General features: G+C 47.0%; 1 protein-coding gene across 1 annotated transcript; it reads right to left on the reverse strand.

Moving 5' to 3' along the window:
* Window positions 1-8,637: 8,637 nt before the first annotated feature.
* Window positions 8,638-13,047, reverse strand: LOC106780678. The gene has a single exon (XM_014668975.1). The coding sequence runs from the start codon at window positions 13,045-13,047 to the stop codon at window positions 8,638-8,640; it is 4,410 nt and encodes a 1,469-aa protein (XP_014524461.1).
* Window positions 13,048-13,334: the final 287 nt, after the last annotated feature.

The raw sequence follows: 13,334 nt of genomic DNA on the forward strand, positions 1-13,334 counted from the left end.
CCAGTAGAAATTACAATGTTTATCATTTTCCTACTACATTCAAAATCTACAAGTTGCTTTTTAAATATTTTCCTATTACATCAAAATCTACAAGTTGCAGCATCATCAAAACTCATCTTTAGGTTTTACCAATACTCCCTTATTGGTAACACTATAAAGGTCACAAAATAATTTTTACCTCCTCTAGACATAGTTTGTTTCAAATCAGCTAGATCAGTATGAATTAGCCCTAACAATTCAGTTTGGCGTTCTACAAAAAAACATGTCTTCTTTATTAATTTAGATTCTACACATATATCACATTTACTACTCTGTTTATCATGCATATTAATTAATCCTAGTCGTTGTAATTTCATAACATAGGAAGAATTTAAATGTCCTAATCTAGCATGCCATAAATCATACGAGTCAACAATATAAGCAAAAGAAGACGATTCATTAATATTTTCAGAAATGTTAAGTACAAAGAGACCTTGATCACAATATCCCTTCCCCACAAAAACATTATTCTTTGTCATTACAATCTTGTCAGACTCAAATGACACTTTAACCCTCACTTTTCCTAGCAGTGCCACAGAAATTAAATTAACTCTGATTGATGGCACATGTAGCACATCACTCAAGGCTAGAGTCTTTCTAGATGTGAGTTTGAGAAGAACTTTCCCTTTTTCCAGAACAGGAGTGGTCCTGGAATCACCGAGGTAGACATGTTCTTCTCCATCCCCTACACTAGTGTAAGAGGTAAAGGCACTTCTGTTTGCACAGATATGCCTGGTAGCACCAGAGTCTACCACCCACTTGCTCACATTGGTCATTAGATTTACTTGAGAAATGACCGCATCAATAATATCATCTCCTTCGGCTATATTGGCCCTAGGAGGATTGTCGTTTCTTGCTCTGCGCCTGCACTACGGTGCATGATGGCCCGACTTTCCACATACAAAGCAATTCCCTTTCTTCTTAAAGGTGGGGTTAGATCCGTTGGGACGAGATTTTCGAAAATAATTTTTCTTATTGTGATCAGGTTTATGTTCGTACCTTTTTGGAGCAGGTTTGTCTTCTATCACGTTTGCTTTTGCAGACAAAGCTTTGGCCTTTGCAGTAGCACATTCTTTCCTGTTGGTATCTTCAACGATTATGTGAGTGATCAGCTCTGAAAGTGACATTTTCTTGTGTCTATGTTTCAATTGTTGCTTGTCATCAGTCCAGGAAGGCGGCAATTTCTCGATCAAAAGCTGTGAAACATATACATCTGGTAGAAGAACGTTCTCTGCTTTGATATCTTCAAGCAACTTGTGGTACTCATTGATTTGCGACTTTATGTCCATGTCTTCAACCATTTTCCAACGATAGTAATTCCCAATAATGAACCTTTGTCGGACTACATCTTCAACAGTGTATTTGAGAATCAACGAATCCCAAATGTCTTTCGCCTCCTTATAGGAACAATATACATCAAACAAATCATTAGAAAGTGCATTAAGTAAAGTATGACGACATACCTTATTTGCATGAACCCAATTTTCAACTTGTTTTGGATTTGGAGGGAGACTGGAGTTAGGTTTTGAAGATGAAAGAGCAAAGGAGACTCCGTACATGTCTAACAAGGTTGACACACGTTCTTGCTAGCGCCGAAAATTCTGACCAGAGAAGACTTCAATTTTTGATACATCCGGGAATGGTTTGGCGAAAACCGTCTGAGTTCCGGAAACAGTATTCTGATTCTCTGGGATTGAGTTGTTGTTGTTGTCAGCCATAAGTCTTTAAGATTGTTGAAGAAACGCTGACAGAATCACGAACAAAATTTCCTGAGGCGTGTAGAGTCACTGTCCTTAAGGACTTATCCGCGGTGTATTGCGCAAGCCCCCTAGGATACAACAGGAACTTCTCAGAAATGTCTGAGGATCTCAGAACTAGCAAGGATCTCTTTAAAAAGAGAAAGAATGAAACCCAGGATAATTTTAGAAGAGAGGAAGAGAGTAGAATGAAAAGAAAGAATAGAAAATGAGAGAATGAGAGAATGAGAGAACTGATGACTTTGGAGTGGAGGATGGGCTCTATTTATAGAGTTTATGGACCGGGCTCATGATCCAAACATCTAAAATATCTTTTATAAAAAATAATGTTTTTAATAAAATAAAGGAATGTGCAGTATAAAATTGAACATTGCACACCAAAATAAATAACGTTGGCAACAACATTATCTCCAAAGTGAACGTTGGCAGCGAAGCTTGCGGGAAAAGATTTTGGCACCGGTTGGGAAAAACTCCAAGTCAAACTTGGAAGCATGGCTTGCGGTCCAAGCTCGAAACTGTCTCCAAACAAAACGACACATATCTTTGCAATATAATATTAAAATAATAATATTCAGAGCATCGAAGTTGCTTTTTTTCCTTTTTCAGGTGTCTTGATTGGAGAATTTTTTATTTTTATAGTTCTCTTTCCTGTTCATCTATGGCTTCTTTCGTTGCTATTTCTTTTGTCCTCTCTTTTATCACCATTGCATTTGACCCGTCCATATATATTTTTTTCCCATGGAAAAGATGGTTTTGTTAGTTTATTTATCGTCGTGGTGGCTCTTCAACAATTACATCTTTATCCCATGGTGACATTCCTCAAGGGCGACTTGTAAGAAGAGATTTACATGGAGCAATCTCCCAGATTTGTTGATAAGAGGAGTCTTTTGAGTTGATATTTTGTCTTGCAAATCATTAACAATTTGGTGTCTCGAGTGCAGAATCATATATTTTCACTAAGTCTTGATGGATTATATTAGTAAAAAGATTGGTACATATGTACGTATCAGCTTGAGGGAAAGTATTAGATATGACCTTTATTTTATATTTATCTTTTATCTTTAGTTACTTTGTTATTATTTTCTATTTGTATTCTGGACTCTGGGCTTGGCCCATGTGTGTATTTAACACAAGGAATAAATTTGGTTTAATACCTATTTTTGTCCCTTCTTTTGGAGGTTTTGTTCAAAATGATCCCACCTTCAAGAAAAAACACTAAGGTCCCATATTTCACTAAAAATTGTTCAAAATGGTCCTTTTGACAGATGACGTTAAAATTTTAACGGTGCTATTGCTAGCGTGGCAGAACATTAGTGAGCTGTTTCAAACAAAGCTTACGTGGCTGTCTAAAATTATTTAAAATAAGTTAAATTAAAAAAATAGATTAATGAAAAAAGAAATCTAACCCTGATTACTCCATTTCTACGTTCTTTGCTTATGTGAAAGTGATTTCTGTTTCGTTGGGCTTGTGCTCTCCCGCACCAGCAAAAGTAGCCACCATCAGCTAGCACCCCAACCTTGAAGACTGGCTTCAACAACAACATATGTAGGATCCTCAGCGATTGGATAGCTGCAATTGAAATACGTTATCGACGGTTGAAAAAATGGGTCAAATTTCAGCGGCACGTTGCTAGGGATTGTTCCCCTCTCACCAAACGGCCTTTGTTGCATTAGGGATTAGGGATTGCAATCTGCTTTCCATTTCAACAAACACAAAATCTTCATTCTCCTTACGCATATAATAGAACCTAAATCCACGTCTTCATCATCTATCTGCATAAAAAAGAGAATCTTGTTTTTTTCTTTCTTTTTGGAAATAATTTATGGAAAAAAAATTAAAAAATAATTATAATAAAAAGAAGAGAAGTCATCTCCCTCAATTTCAAACTTCAGGATCACAAGATTGCGACTGGACACTGACTTCCCTTTGTTTGTTTCGCAGGACTAAGGTTGACATGAAGATTTCTGTTGACAGCGTTGAGTTGGATTTACTCTGTTAGTGTGCCTGCGGAAGGAGGAACCGAGAGGTGGTGACACTTCTGGCATGGATGCTATCGTCGGCGAAACTGTTGGCCGACCATGGAAGAGGGTAACGACGCTGAGTTGCCGTAGGAGGAAGCAGGGGAGTTGGAGTAATCAAATTGGGGTTAGGGTTTTTTTAATTAAACTTTTTTTTTAATTTAATCTAATTTAAATTGGGGTTAGGGTTTTTTTAATTACCCTTAAATGTTTTCAGAAAGCCACGGTCGGGAATTCGTCCAAGCTCCCTTGCACAATTTCCCACTCCGAACCGTCCGGTCCTCCGCTGATCCGACTCTTGGTTGACCGATGTCCTTCGTCCAGCCGTCCGGGTACCTGTTAATGATACTCCGACGCTCAATTCAGTGTTCAACTTCTTCTGTAATAAAGGTAGAGATAGAGAGAGAAAGAGAGAAATAAATGAGCATTCAATGTCTCCTTACCTCTTACCTTTGACTCCTATTTATAGTTTTTCTCATGGGCCAATGATTAGTGGGAACTTAATCACGGCCAAATCACAAGCCTGTTAAGATTAATTTGGCTTTACCTTAATCTTGAATGCTTAATGCCTTAACTCGGAAATCTTACCGGCCGTCGCGACCGGTTACGATTGCTGACAGTCATGCAGATGCTATGACGGTTCGCCGCCTCGGCCTTTCGTTGTCTCGATTTCTTCTGACTGGTCCCGGCCGCCACGACCGGGCCTCTCATCATTTCATCGGGTGGTGTGACGGTCATCCTTTCTCTCACCAGGCCGTCCGTCCTACCCCTTACAGTACACAAGTCCCCCAAGCCTGAGGTGACATAGTGACCGAAAGGTTTCGAAATTCAAACGGGTGACGGTTCCGCTTCCTCTAGCGTGTTCTGGGCGGGAAAAATACGTGGCGCGCCCTGAGTGGAAATTGAGCCCCTGGGAGCTTAACCGTCTCGCATCTGGGCCGTTGAACGTGGGATGATCTGACGGTGATGGTGCGTTGGCGGTTTTCAAAATTTCGCCTATAAATAGGGGTGAGGGTGAGGAACCAGACACCTCTCTTTCTTCTATTTTTCCGATTCTACAACTCAGGTAATAAATGGCAGTAGTCAGCGTTTACTCTTCCGAGGAATCATCGGGTCGCGGCGGGGCTGGTGGGGCTGAGGTGACCAGCGGTGCAGGTGGTTTTGCGGCGGGTCCGTCGGGGATTGCTGCGGTGGGGGGGCTGCCCACTAGGGTTGGGCCGGCCACAAACTCTCCAGATTCGGTGTCGTCGTCCTTCCTGGAAGCCAACTCTGACGATGAGGATGAGATGCCGCCTTCTCCTGAGGCTGACCGGCTGACAAATGGTATTGCCATTTTTCTGCTGAAAGGTGGGGTTCGCGTGGATCCAGAAACGGCAGAGCCGGCCGGCGGATGGCCTCGGATTCGGGGGTATCGCTGGGCTTCCCCCGACGTTGACGAGTATACATCGGGCTTCGGAACTCGCGATGACTTGTTGTGGTGGTCCGAACGGTCGTATATAGCGCGTGATGTCGAAGATGCACGCCTGTTTCGACTTGGTGTCAGCCATCCGAACGAGCGGGTATTCCACGGGAAAGGGTCGTCGATGGAAGACTTCTTTTTCGTGTATACTTATATGTTCGACCAGATGTACATGAGGGTTCCGTTCACCGAGTTCCAAGCATCAGTTTTGAAGGGGTTAAACGTTGCTCCTAGCCAGCTGCATCCCAACGGGTGGGCGGCCGTCCAAGCATTTACGTCTTTATGTGCTGCCGTGGGGATAACACCCATGGTACGGGTGTTCCTTCACTACTTTAATGTTCGTCCCGTTCCTCGAAGAGGATGGGTGTCGTTGTCCTCGGTGCATGATCGTACTCTGTTCAAACCCTTCTCGGACTCGTTCAAGAATTTCAAGAAGCGGTATTTTAAGATAATAATCAGAGAGTCCGGACGAGCGGAGTTTTGCGATTCTGACGGTAGGCCTCGGTTCCCTTTTTATTGGACCGAAGGCCCTCGAAAAATAAGGGCGTATGTTGTAGGGTTGTTAACTGCAGCGGAGAAAGATGCCGTTCGGACCATAAACACCTTGCCCCGCCAGCTAAGCGTCCGTGGTTTCGTCAACTGTTTAAAATATGAAGATTTTGATCAAATTGCTTTTGGTATGCTTTGTTTCGGGTTTTCCTTTGAATAACTTGATTTGACTTGTCTAAATTTTTGTTTTTCTTTCAGGATACATGTCTGTGCCCGGTCCTCGACAAACTGGATGGTTAGCCTCTTCCCAGCGTCGTCGGGGGGGTAGCGCGTCGCAAGGAGTGAAGCGACCGTCCGTCGCTTCAAGTTCGGCTCCCACCACTNAAATTCCCGTCGGCATTCCNNAAACGGAGTTGACTGTAGAGGTTCATCCCCATGAGGTCATTGCTACCGGCCGGGTTCCTGATCCCCCACCCCCTCCGGCTGATCCACTGATCACTATGCAATCATTCGAGTCGCCTCCGGATTCGGAGATTCCTTTAGAACGAAAAAGGAAATCTCGTGCAGAAGGTAAGTCTTCGTCTAAGAAGAGTCGCCGGAGCGGGAGCTCNTCCTCTATTCCNTTGCCGGCCNNCATATTTGATCCGNCGTTTGATGNTGCTTCGCGATTGGAGGTGNGNGCCANCTCANCACAACGTACGGTCATCGAACCTTTGTCCGAAGGAGAGCTCTATGCCACTGCTGTTGAAATGATGGCTAGAGGGGTTATGATGGCCGTGAATGCCCGCGAGAAAGGAAAAACCCGAGAGGGACGTGATCTGCTTCGGGAGCTGGCTGCGGAGCAAGAGTCGACCGCCGCCCTTCGTCGCCGAGTGGAGTCATTAGCCAAGGACCACGAGGAGTGTGGCGAAAAATATGCCAAGTTGCAAGCAAACTTGGAAGAGGCCAGATTTCAATTAACCAACTCCAAGAAGGCTTTGACGGCCGCCTAGACCCGTGAGACCGGTTTGGCCGAGGATAATCGCAAGCTGAAGGTTGAAGTTCGTCGCCTGGGCAAGAGAGGGGATGAACTGGCTGCCCGGAGCGAACGGTTAACCCAGGAGTTACTTGTTGCCGGTGATGCCCAAAAGAAAAGGGATGCCGAACTGGTTCAAGTCAAGGAGGACTTTGCTCAACTGGATGCGATGGTTATGCTGAAGCATGAAGAAGGATTTAACAAAGCNTTGCGCCAANTGGAGTATTTGATGAAGGTGAACCCGATGANCTACGGCTTTGATCTCTATCAANANGTTTATGATGGAGTGATGGGTCCCNTGCGGGCAACCTTACCGAATGACGGGGGCNCTGGAGCCGAGGGAGGTGTGGATGACAGGGTTATGGAAGATCGCCTGGACGAGACGGACGGGGCTTAATTGGAATTTCGCTTTTTTACATGTTTTTGGGTATTTTTTGTTGGAGTGTGGTCGGCCTTTAAACACTTAGGAATAGTTAGTGTTTGTGGTTCGACCCATTGATGACTTTGTTTTTTGTAAACCATACTTCATACATTGATTTGGGAAAAGCATTACCAATACGAAAGTTTGGTTCGACGCTTCATTTGTTTGTCGTTTACTTATTTCTCAAGGTTGATGAAAGGTTCTCTCCTGCTAAGGCGTGAGAGTCCATTATCTCTCCGCCGTTATCTGGGGGCGAGTTCCCCATTTTATTTAATAAGTTGTGCGTGTTTTTTCCGAACGTTACTTAATAATGTATGTAATGGCCGGTGTTTCTCTTTTATGCCGGTCGAAAAAGGGACGGATCCCCTAATGCTGCTTAGGAGAAGGCAGGTAAGTGTCGTTCGCCTATATGCAGATTGAGAGGGACGAATCCCTTTACATTGTTTAGGTGAAGGCAGGTAAGTGCCTTTCTCCTATATGCCGATCAAAAGGGACAGATCCCACGACTTAGGGACGGATCCCATTTGCCTTTTAAAAATAGTGTTTAGACGAAGATGCTTGGACCGACCCTGTATATATTGATTATCAAATGATTGTTACAACTTGTCAGTTTTAACTAAAGTAAAATTTCAAATGGGTCGCGTTCCATGTGTTAGGGAGCTCTCGACCGTCCGGTCTAGCTAGGCGGTATGCCCCGTTGTTAAGGGTAGCAATGATTCTAAAAGGGCCTTCCAGTTGGCCGCCAGCTTTCCGTGTGACGAAGTTCGTCTAGCTTCCCCTGTCTTCCGCCACACCAGGTCGCCTTCTTGGAAATCTCTTGGGCGTACCTTTGTGTTGTATCTCCTTTCGACCATTCTTTTGCAAGCCTCTGCGCTAAGTGCCGCCCGATCACGACGTTCTTCCACCGTGTCGAGCTCGACCTGGAGCTCTTGATCATTTAACGCTATGTCCTCAATCTGTCTTCTTAATGATGGTTCTCCCAACTCTACCGGGAGCATGGCATCGACGTCGTACGTTAAGTTAAAAGGGGTTTCACCCGTCGTCCCATGTGGGGTACACCTGTATCCCCACAAGACCTCAGGCAGCTCTTCGACCCATGCTGCCTTTTTCTCCCCCAACCTTCTTTTTAACTCTGCCATAATAGTTTTGTTTACGGCTTCGACCTGCCCGTTGGTTTGGGGGTGTTCGACTGAACTCGTCACATGCTTAATCCCCAGATTTTGGTAGAATTCCCTCAACTTCTTATCTATGAATTGTTTTCCGTTATCGGTGATGATCGTTTTCGGGAGGCCGAATCTACAAATCAGCTTCCAGCAAAACTTTTGTACTTGGCCGGCCGTTATAGTGGCTAAAGGGTCGGCCTCCACCCACTTGGTGAAATAATCGATTGTCACCAGGAGAAATTTCTTCTGTGCTGGGCCGACTAGGAAAGGACCTACTATGTCCATGCCTCACTGGGAGAAAGGCCACGGGGCTGTGATAGAATGCAAAAGATGGGGCGGGGCCAGAGGTCATTGGCATGCGCTTGACACCGTAAACATTTTCTGGTGAAAACGCGAGAGTCTTCTTCCATAGTGGGCCAATAGTAGCCGGCCCTTAGGATCCGGGCTTTCAGAGTTCTTTGCCCCGAGTGGAATCCACAAACCCCGTTGTGGAGCTCGTCCATCACGTACTGCGCTTCTTCCCGGGACACGCACTTGAGTAGAGGGGTGGAGAATCCCCTTCTATACATGTCGTCGCCTACTAGCAGGAAACGAGCTATTCTTTTGGTTTCTTCCGGCCGAAGGCTACATCCGTCGTCTTGTTTCTTTATTAGCTCTCTGATTTCTCCCCTCCAGTCGGCGGCATCTGTGGTAATGGCATGGCATTCGACGGACGACTGCAGGAGGACCTGCCTGATAACCGTTGTTAACTGCCCTTTGTCCTTGCCGGAACATAACTTGGACAACAGGTCCGCCCTCGCGTTCTGCTCGCAGGGGATGTGCCGGATATCCGCCTCTTCGAACTCCGAAATCCATGCGGATGCCTTATGGAAGTACGTGGAGAGGTGGTCCTCCTTTATTTGGAACTTCCCGTTCATCTGACCGACCACCAACTGAGAATCGGTTCGACAGATCAATTTCTTAGCTCCCATATCCTTGGCCAGTTCAAGGCCCGCCACTAGGGCTTCGTACTCTGCCTGGTTGTTGGATGTTTTGAATTTGAACAAAAGGGAGTGCTCTAAAAGAAAACCGTTCGGCCCCTCGAGGACGATGCCGGCCCCGCTTGCATTCTTATCAGAAGCTCCGTCAACATATAAGCTCCAAAGGTCGTTTTCCGCCGGTGGCAATTCTGCAGCGAAGTCTGCAAGATGTTGCCCCCTTATGGAACCCCTGGGTTCATAGCGCATTCCGAACTCGGATAATTCTATTGCCCACGCTACCATCCGTCCGGCCAGGTCGGGCTTTCTTAGCACCTTGGAGATTGGGTGGTTGGTTCGGACAACCACCTGGTGGCTCTGGAAATAGGGTCGCAGCCGCCGTGCGGCATGGAGCAAGGCCAGCGCGACCTTCTCCACCTGTCGGTACCGGGTCTCGGCATCTTGCAGCGTGCGGTTAACGAAATACACAAGCTTCGGTGTAGGAAGCTCTTGGACTAAAACGACACTTATAGTAGTGTCTGAAACTCCCAGGTAGACGTGTAACTCCGCTCCCTTGTTCGGGCGATTCATTACCGGTGGGTTCATCAAAATCTCCTTTACCTGGGCGAAGGCCTGTTCGCATTCAACATCCCATTTGCTAAGAGCCTCTTTCTTCATTTTCTTCATGATTGGCCTTGCCCGCTCGGCCAATTTCGGGATGAATCGGGACAAAGCCGTGAGACGTCTGACTAACCTTTGGATATCTTTCAAGGTCGTCGGGCTCGGCATTTTCAGGATGGCCTCGCATTTGTCTGGATTAGCCTCAATTCCCCGGGATGTCAGCATGAAGCCAAGAAATTTTCCTCCGGATACCCCAAAAGTGCACTTCGCCGGATTCAACCTCATCCCGTACCTCCGGACTTCGCCAAAGACTTCCTCCAAGTCACGCAAGTGGCTCTGCTCATCGGGCGACCGGACCACCATGTCGTCGATGTACACATCCATGCAACGCCCAATCTGTTTGGCGAAGACCCTATCCATCAGCCTCTGGTAGGTGGCCCCCACATTCTTCAATCCGAACGGCATTACCTCGTAACAATAATTGGCCCGGTCCGACATGAAGGCGGTCTTCTCTCGATCAGGGGAATGCATTGGGATTTGATTGTATCCGGAGTAAGCATCCAAGAAACTGAGTATCTTATGTCCGGAAGCGCCGTCCACTAGAGCGTCTATGCTCGGCAAAGGGTAAGAATCTTTGGGGCACGCCTTGTTCAAATCCGTGTAATCTGTACACATCCGCCACTTCCCGTTCGCCTTTTTCACCATTACTACGTTGGCTAACCAAGTTGTGTACGTCACTTCCTTGATAAACCCTGCCTCCTTTAGTTTTCGCACTTCTTCCTCCACCGCCCTTCTCTTCTCGTCTCCCATCTTTTGTTTCTTCTGGGAAATTGGACGGGCGTCCTTGTATAACGATAACTTGTGAGACATCACAGACGGATGTATTCCCGGCATATCTGCTGCCGTCCAGGCGAACAAGTCTCGGTTGTTCCACAGCATACTCCGCAGCTCCTTCTCAATCACCTCCGGTAATCCCCTTGCTATAGTGGTGGTTTGGTCGGCCTTAGCCCCTACCAATATAGGCTGGGTTTCCTCCACCGGTTCCAGCCGATCGTCTGTATCAGTTCGCGGGTCAAGGTCGGCCAAAGCGACCTCGGACCGGCTTACCTTTCGCTTCTCTTCCTTCGGGTATATGCGTAAACCAACCGCGTAGCACTCTCTGGCCGTTTTTTGATTGGCTCTTACTGTGCAAATAGTCCCCCTTCGGGTGGGATACTTCATTGTCAAGTGGGGGGTGGAGACAATCGCCCCAAACGCATTAAGACATGGTCGTCCCAACAAAACATTGTAAGCGGTACTTGCATCCACTAGTATGAATCTTACCTTCATCTCCTCGCTCTCCCGCCCCGTCCCCAAGCGGGTGTTAAGGTCGATATAGTCCTTCGTGTCTACTCGTTCTCCGGCGAATCCCACAATCTGTTCGTCATAAGGAACGATGAGGTCCTCCGATATGTCCATTTGGAGGAAAGTCCTCCAGTACAGTATGTTGACCGAGCTGCCCTGGTCCACCAATACCCTATTCACTCCGTAACGGGCTATCTCAATGTTGATGACCATTGGGTCATCCTGATCGGGGTCCGGGGCATGAAAATCCTCGTCCGAGAAGGTGATAGGTGGCATCGATCTCCTTCGGATGTCGACAGCATGTATGGATCTCAGCGCCCTGATACTCCTTTTCCTGGCGGACGAAGTGGACCCCTCTCCGGCAAAGCCTCCGGAGATGGTGTTTATCGTTCCTCTCAAAGGTCCTCTCGAGGCGTCCCTACTGCGGCTCCTGTCTCTTCTGTCCGTCCGCCTTCCCTGATCTCTAGGCGGACGATCATACGTCCGGTAGTTCGTTTCCCTTCTGATGTTTCTGGTCGGACTAGCCGGTCTCGTATATAAATGTTCTCTTCTGGACGGTCCCTCCGTTCGGTGGACGTCTTCTCTTCTAACATATTGTTGCAGCTGCCCCATTCGGATGAGCTCCTTAATCTTGTCTTTCAACGTCACGCAATCCTCCGTATCATGTCCAGAGTTTTGGTGATATAGGCATCGCTTACTCAGGTCCGCCCCTGGAGGCGTGGGCCGCTTCTGAGGTGTTGATAAGACTTGAGTGCTCAGCGCCTCTTGCAGTATCCGGGCTCTGGGGGCGTTGAGAGGAGTGTAATGCGGGAATCTGGGGCCCCTCGGCCCTTCTCTGAGTCTAGGTCCGTTCGGTTTGCTTCCTTGGCCTTCACCTTTTCTACTGTCCCCCTTCTCGGCCTTAGCCTCCTGCTGTTCTCGTCGGTAATTTTGTTTCATATTCTCCACCCGAGCCTCATCGGCCGCCCGTTTCCTCAATTCCTCCATTGTACTAGGGGGATTCCGGCACACACTGTCTTTAAAAGGGCCTGGTCTCAATGCAGGCATTACATACTGGAGGGCTAGTTCTAAACTCAGGCCCCTAACTCTGCGGACTGTTTTCTGATACCGATCCATGAAAGACTTCAGAGATTCTTCCTTACCCTGCTTCAGATTCATCAGGTCTACCACCGTCACATCCTCCATATTGCTCGCGGCAAATTGCCTTTTGAACATTTCTCCCAAACTCTTGAAGTTCTCAATGGAATTAACTGGTAACGAGTTAAACCATTCTAAAGCTTCTCCTTCCAGGGACATAGAGAACGCCCTACACCAAATGGCATCACACCCGGTGCGGAAGGTCATGGCGTTGATGAATGACTTAACGTGGGCGGTCGGGTCGGATGTCCCGTCGTACATCTTGAATTGAGGCGGTACAAACTGCCCCGATATGTGTACTTCCATAATTTCCCGCACGAACGACACCATAGTGGTTGACTCCTCCACCTTAACCAGTGATTGGCTATCTTTGTTTCCCCTCTCCTCTCTTCCCTCTGCGTGAGCACTACTGTTTTCCCCCTCCAATGGTATCCGCTTCTCTCCTGCTCCCTCACCTTGCTCGCCTCCGTTTCCCCCGTTCTTACTCTTCGCGATCTGGGCCAAACATTCAGCCCTCACCGCGGCCATCTCCTCTTCGTGCTTTCGCTGCATCTCCATCATTCTCTGCTCCATCAACCTCAACATCTCTGTCTGATCCTCGGTGTTAGTGTTTCTTGTGGTCACCATTGGGTATAATCCTCCGGCCCCACGGTGGGCGCCAAAATGTTCCGGTCGGGAATTCGTCCAAGCTCCCTTGCACAATTTCCCACTCCGAACAGTCCGGTCCTCCGCCGATCCGACTCTTGGTTGACCGATGTCCTTCGTCCGGCCGTCCAGGTACCTGTTAATGATACTCCGACGCTCAAGTCAGTGTTCAAATTCTTCTGTAATAAAGGTAGAGATAGAGAGAGAAAGAGAGAAATAAATGAGCATTCAATGTCTCCTTACCTCTTACCTTTGACTCCTATTTATAG

This window comes from Vigna radiata, unplaced genomic scaffold, assembly GCF_000741045.1.
Source record: "Vigna radiata var. radiata cultivar VC1973A unplaced genomic scaffold, Vradiata_ver6 scaffold_51, whole genome shotgun sequence".
Lineage (NCBI taxonomy): Eukaryota > Viridiplantae > Streptophyta > Magnoliopsida > Fabales > Fabaceae > Vigna > Vigna radiata.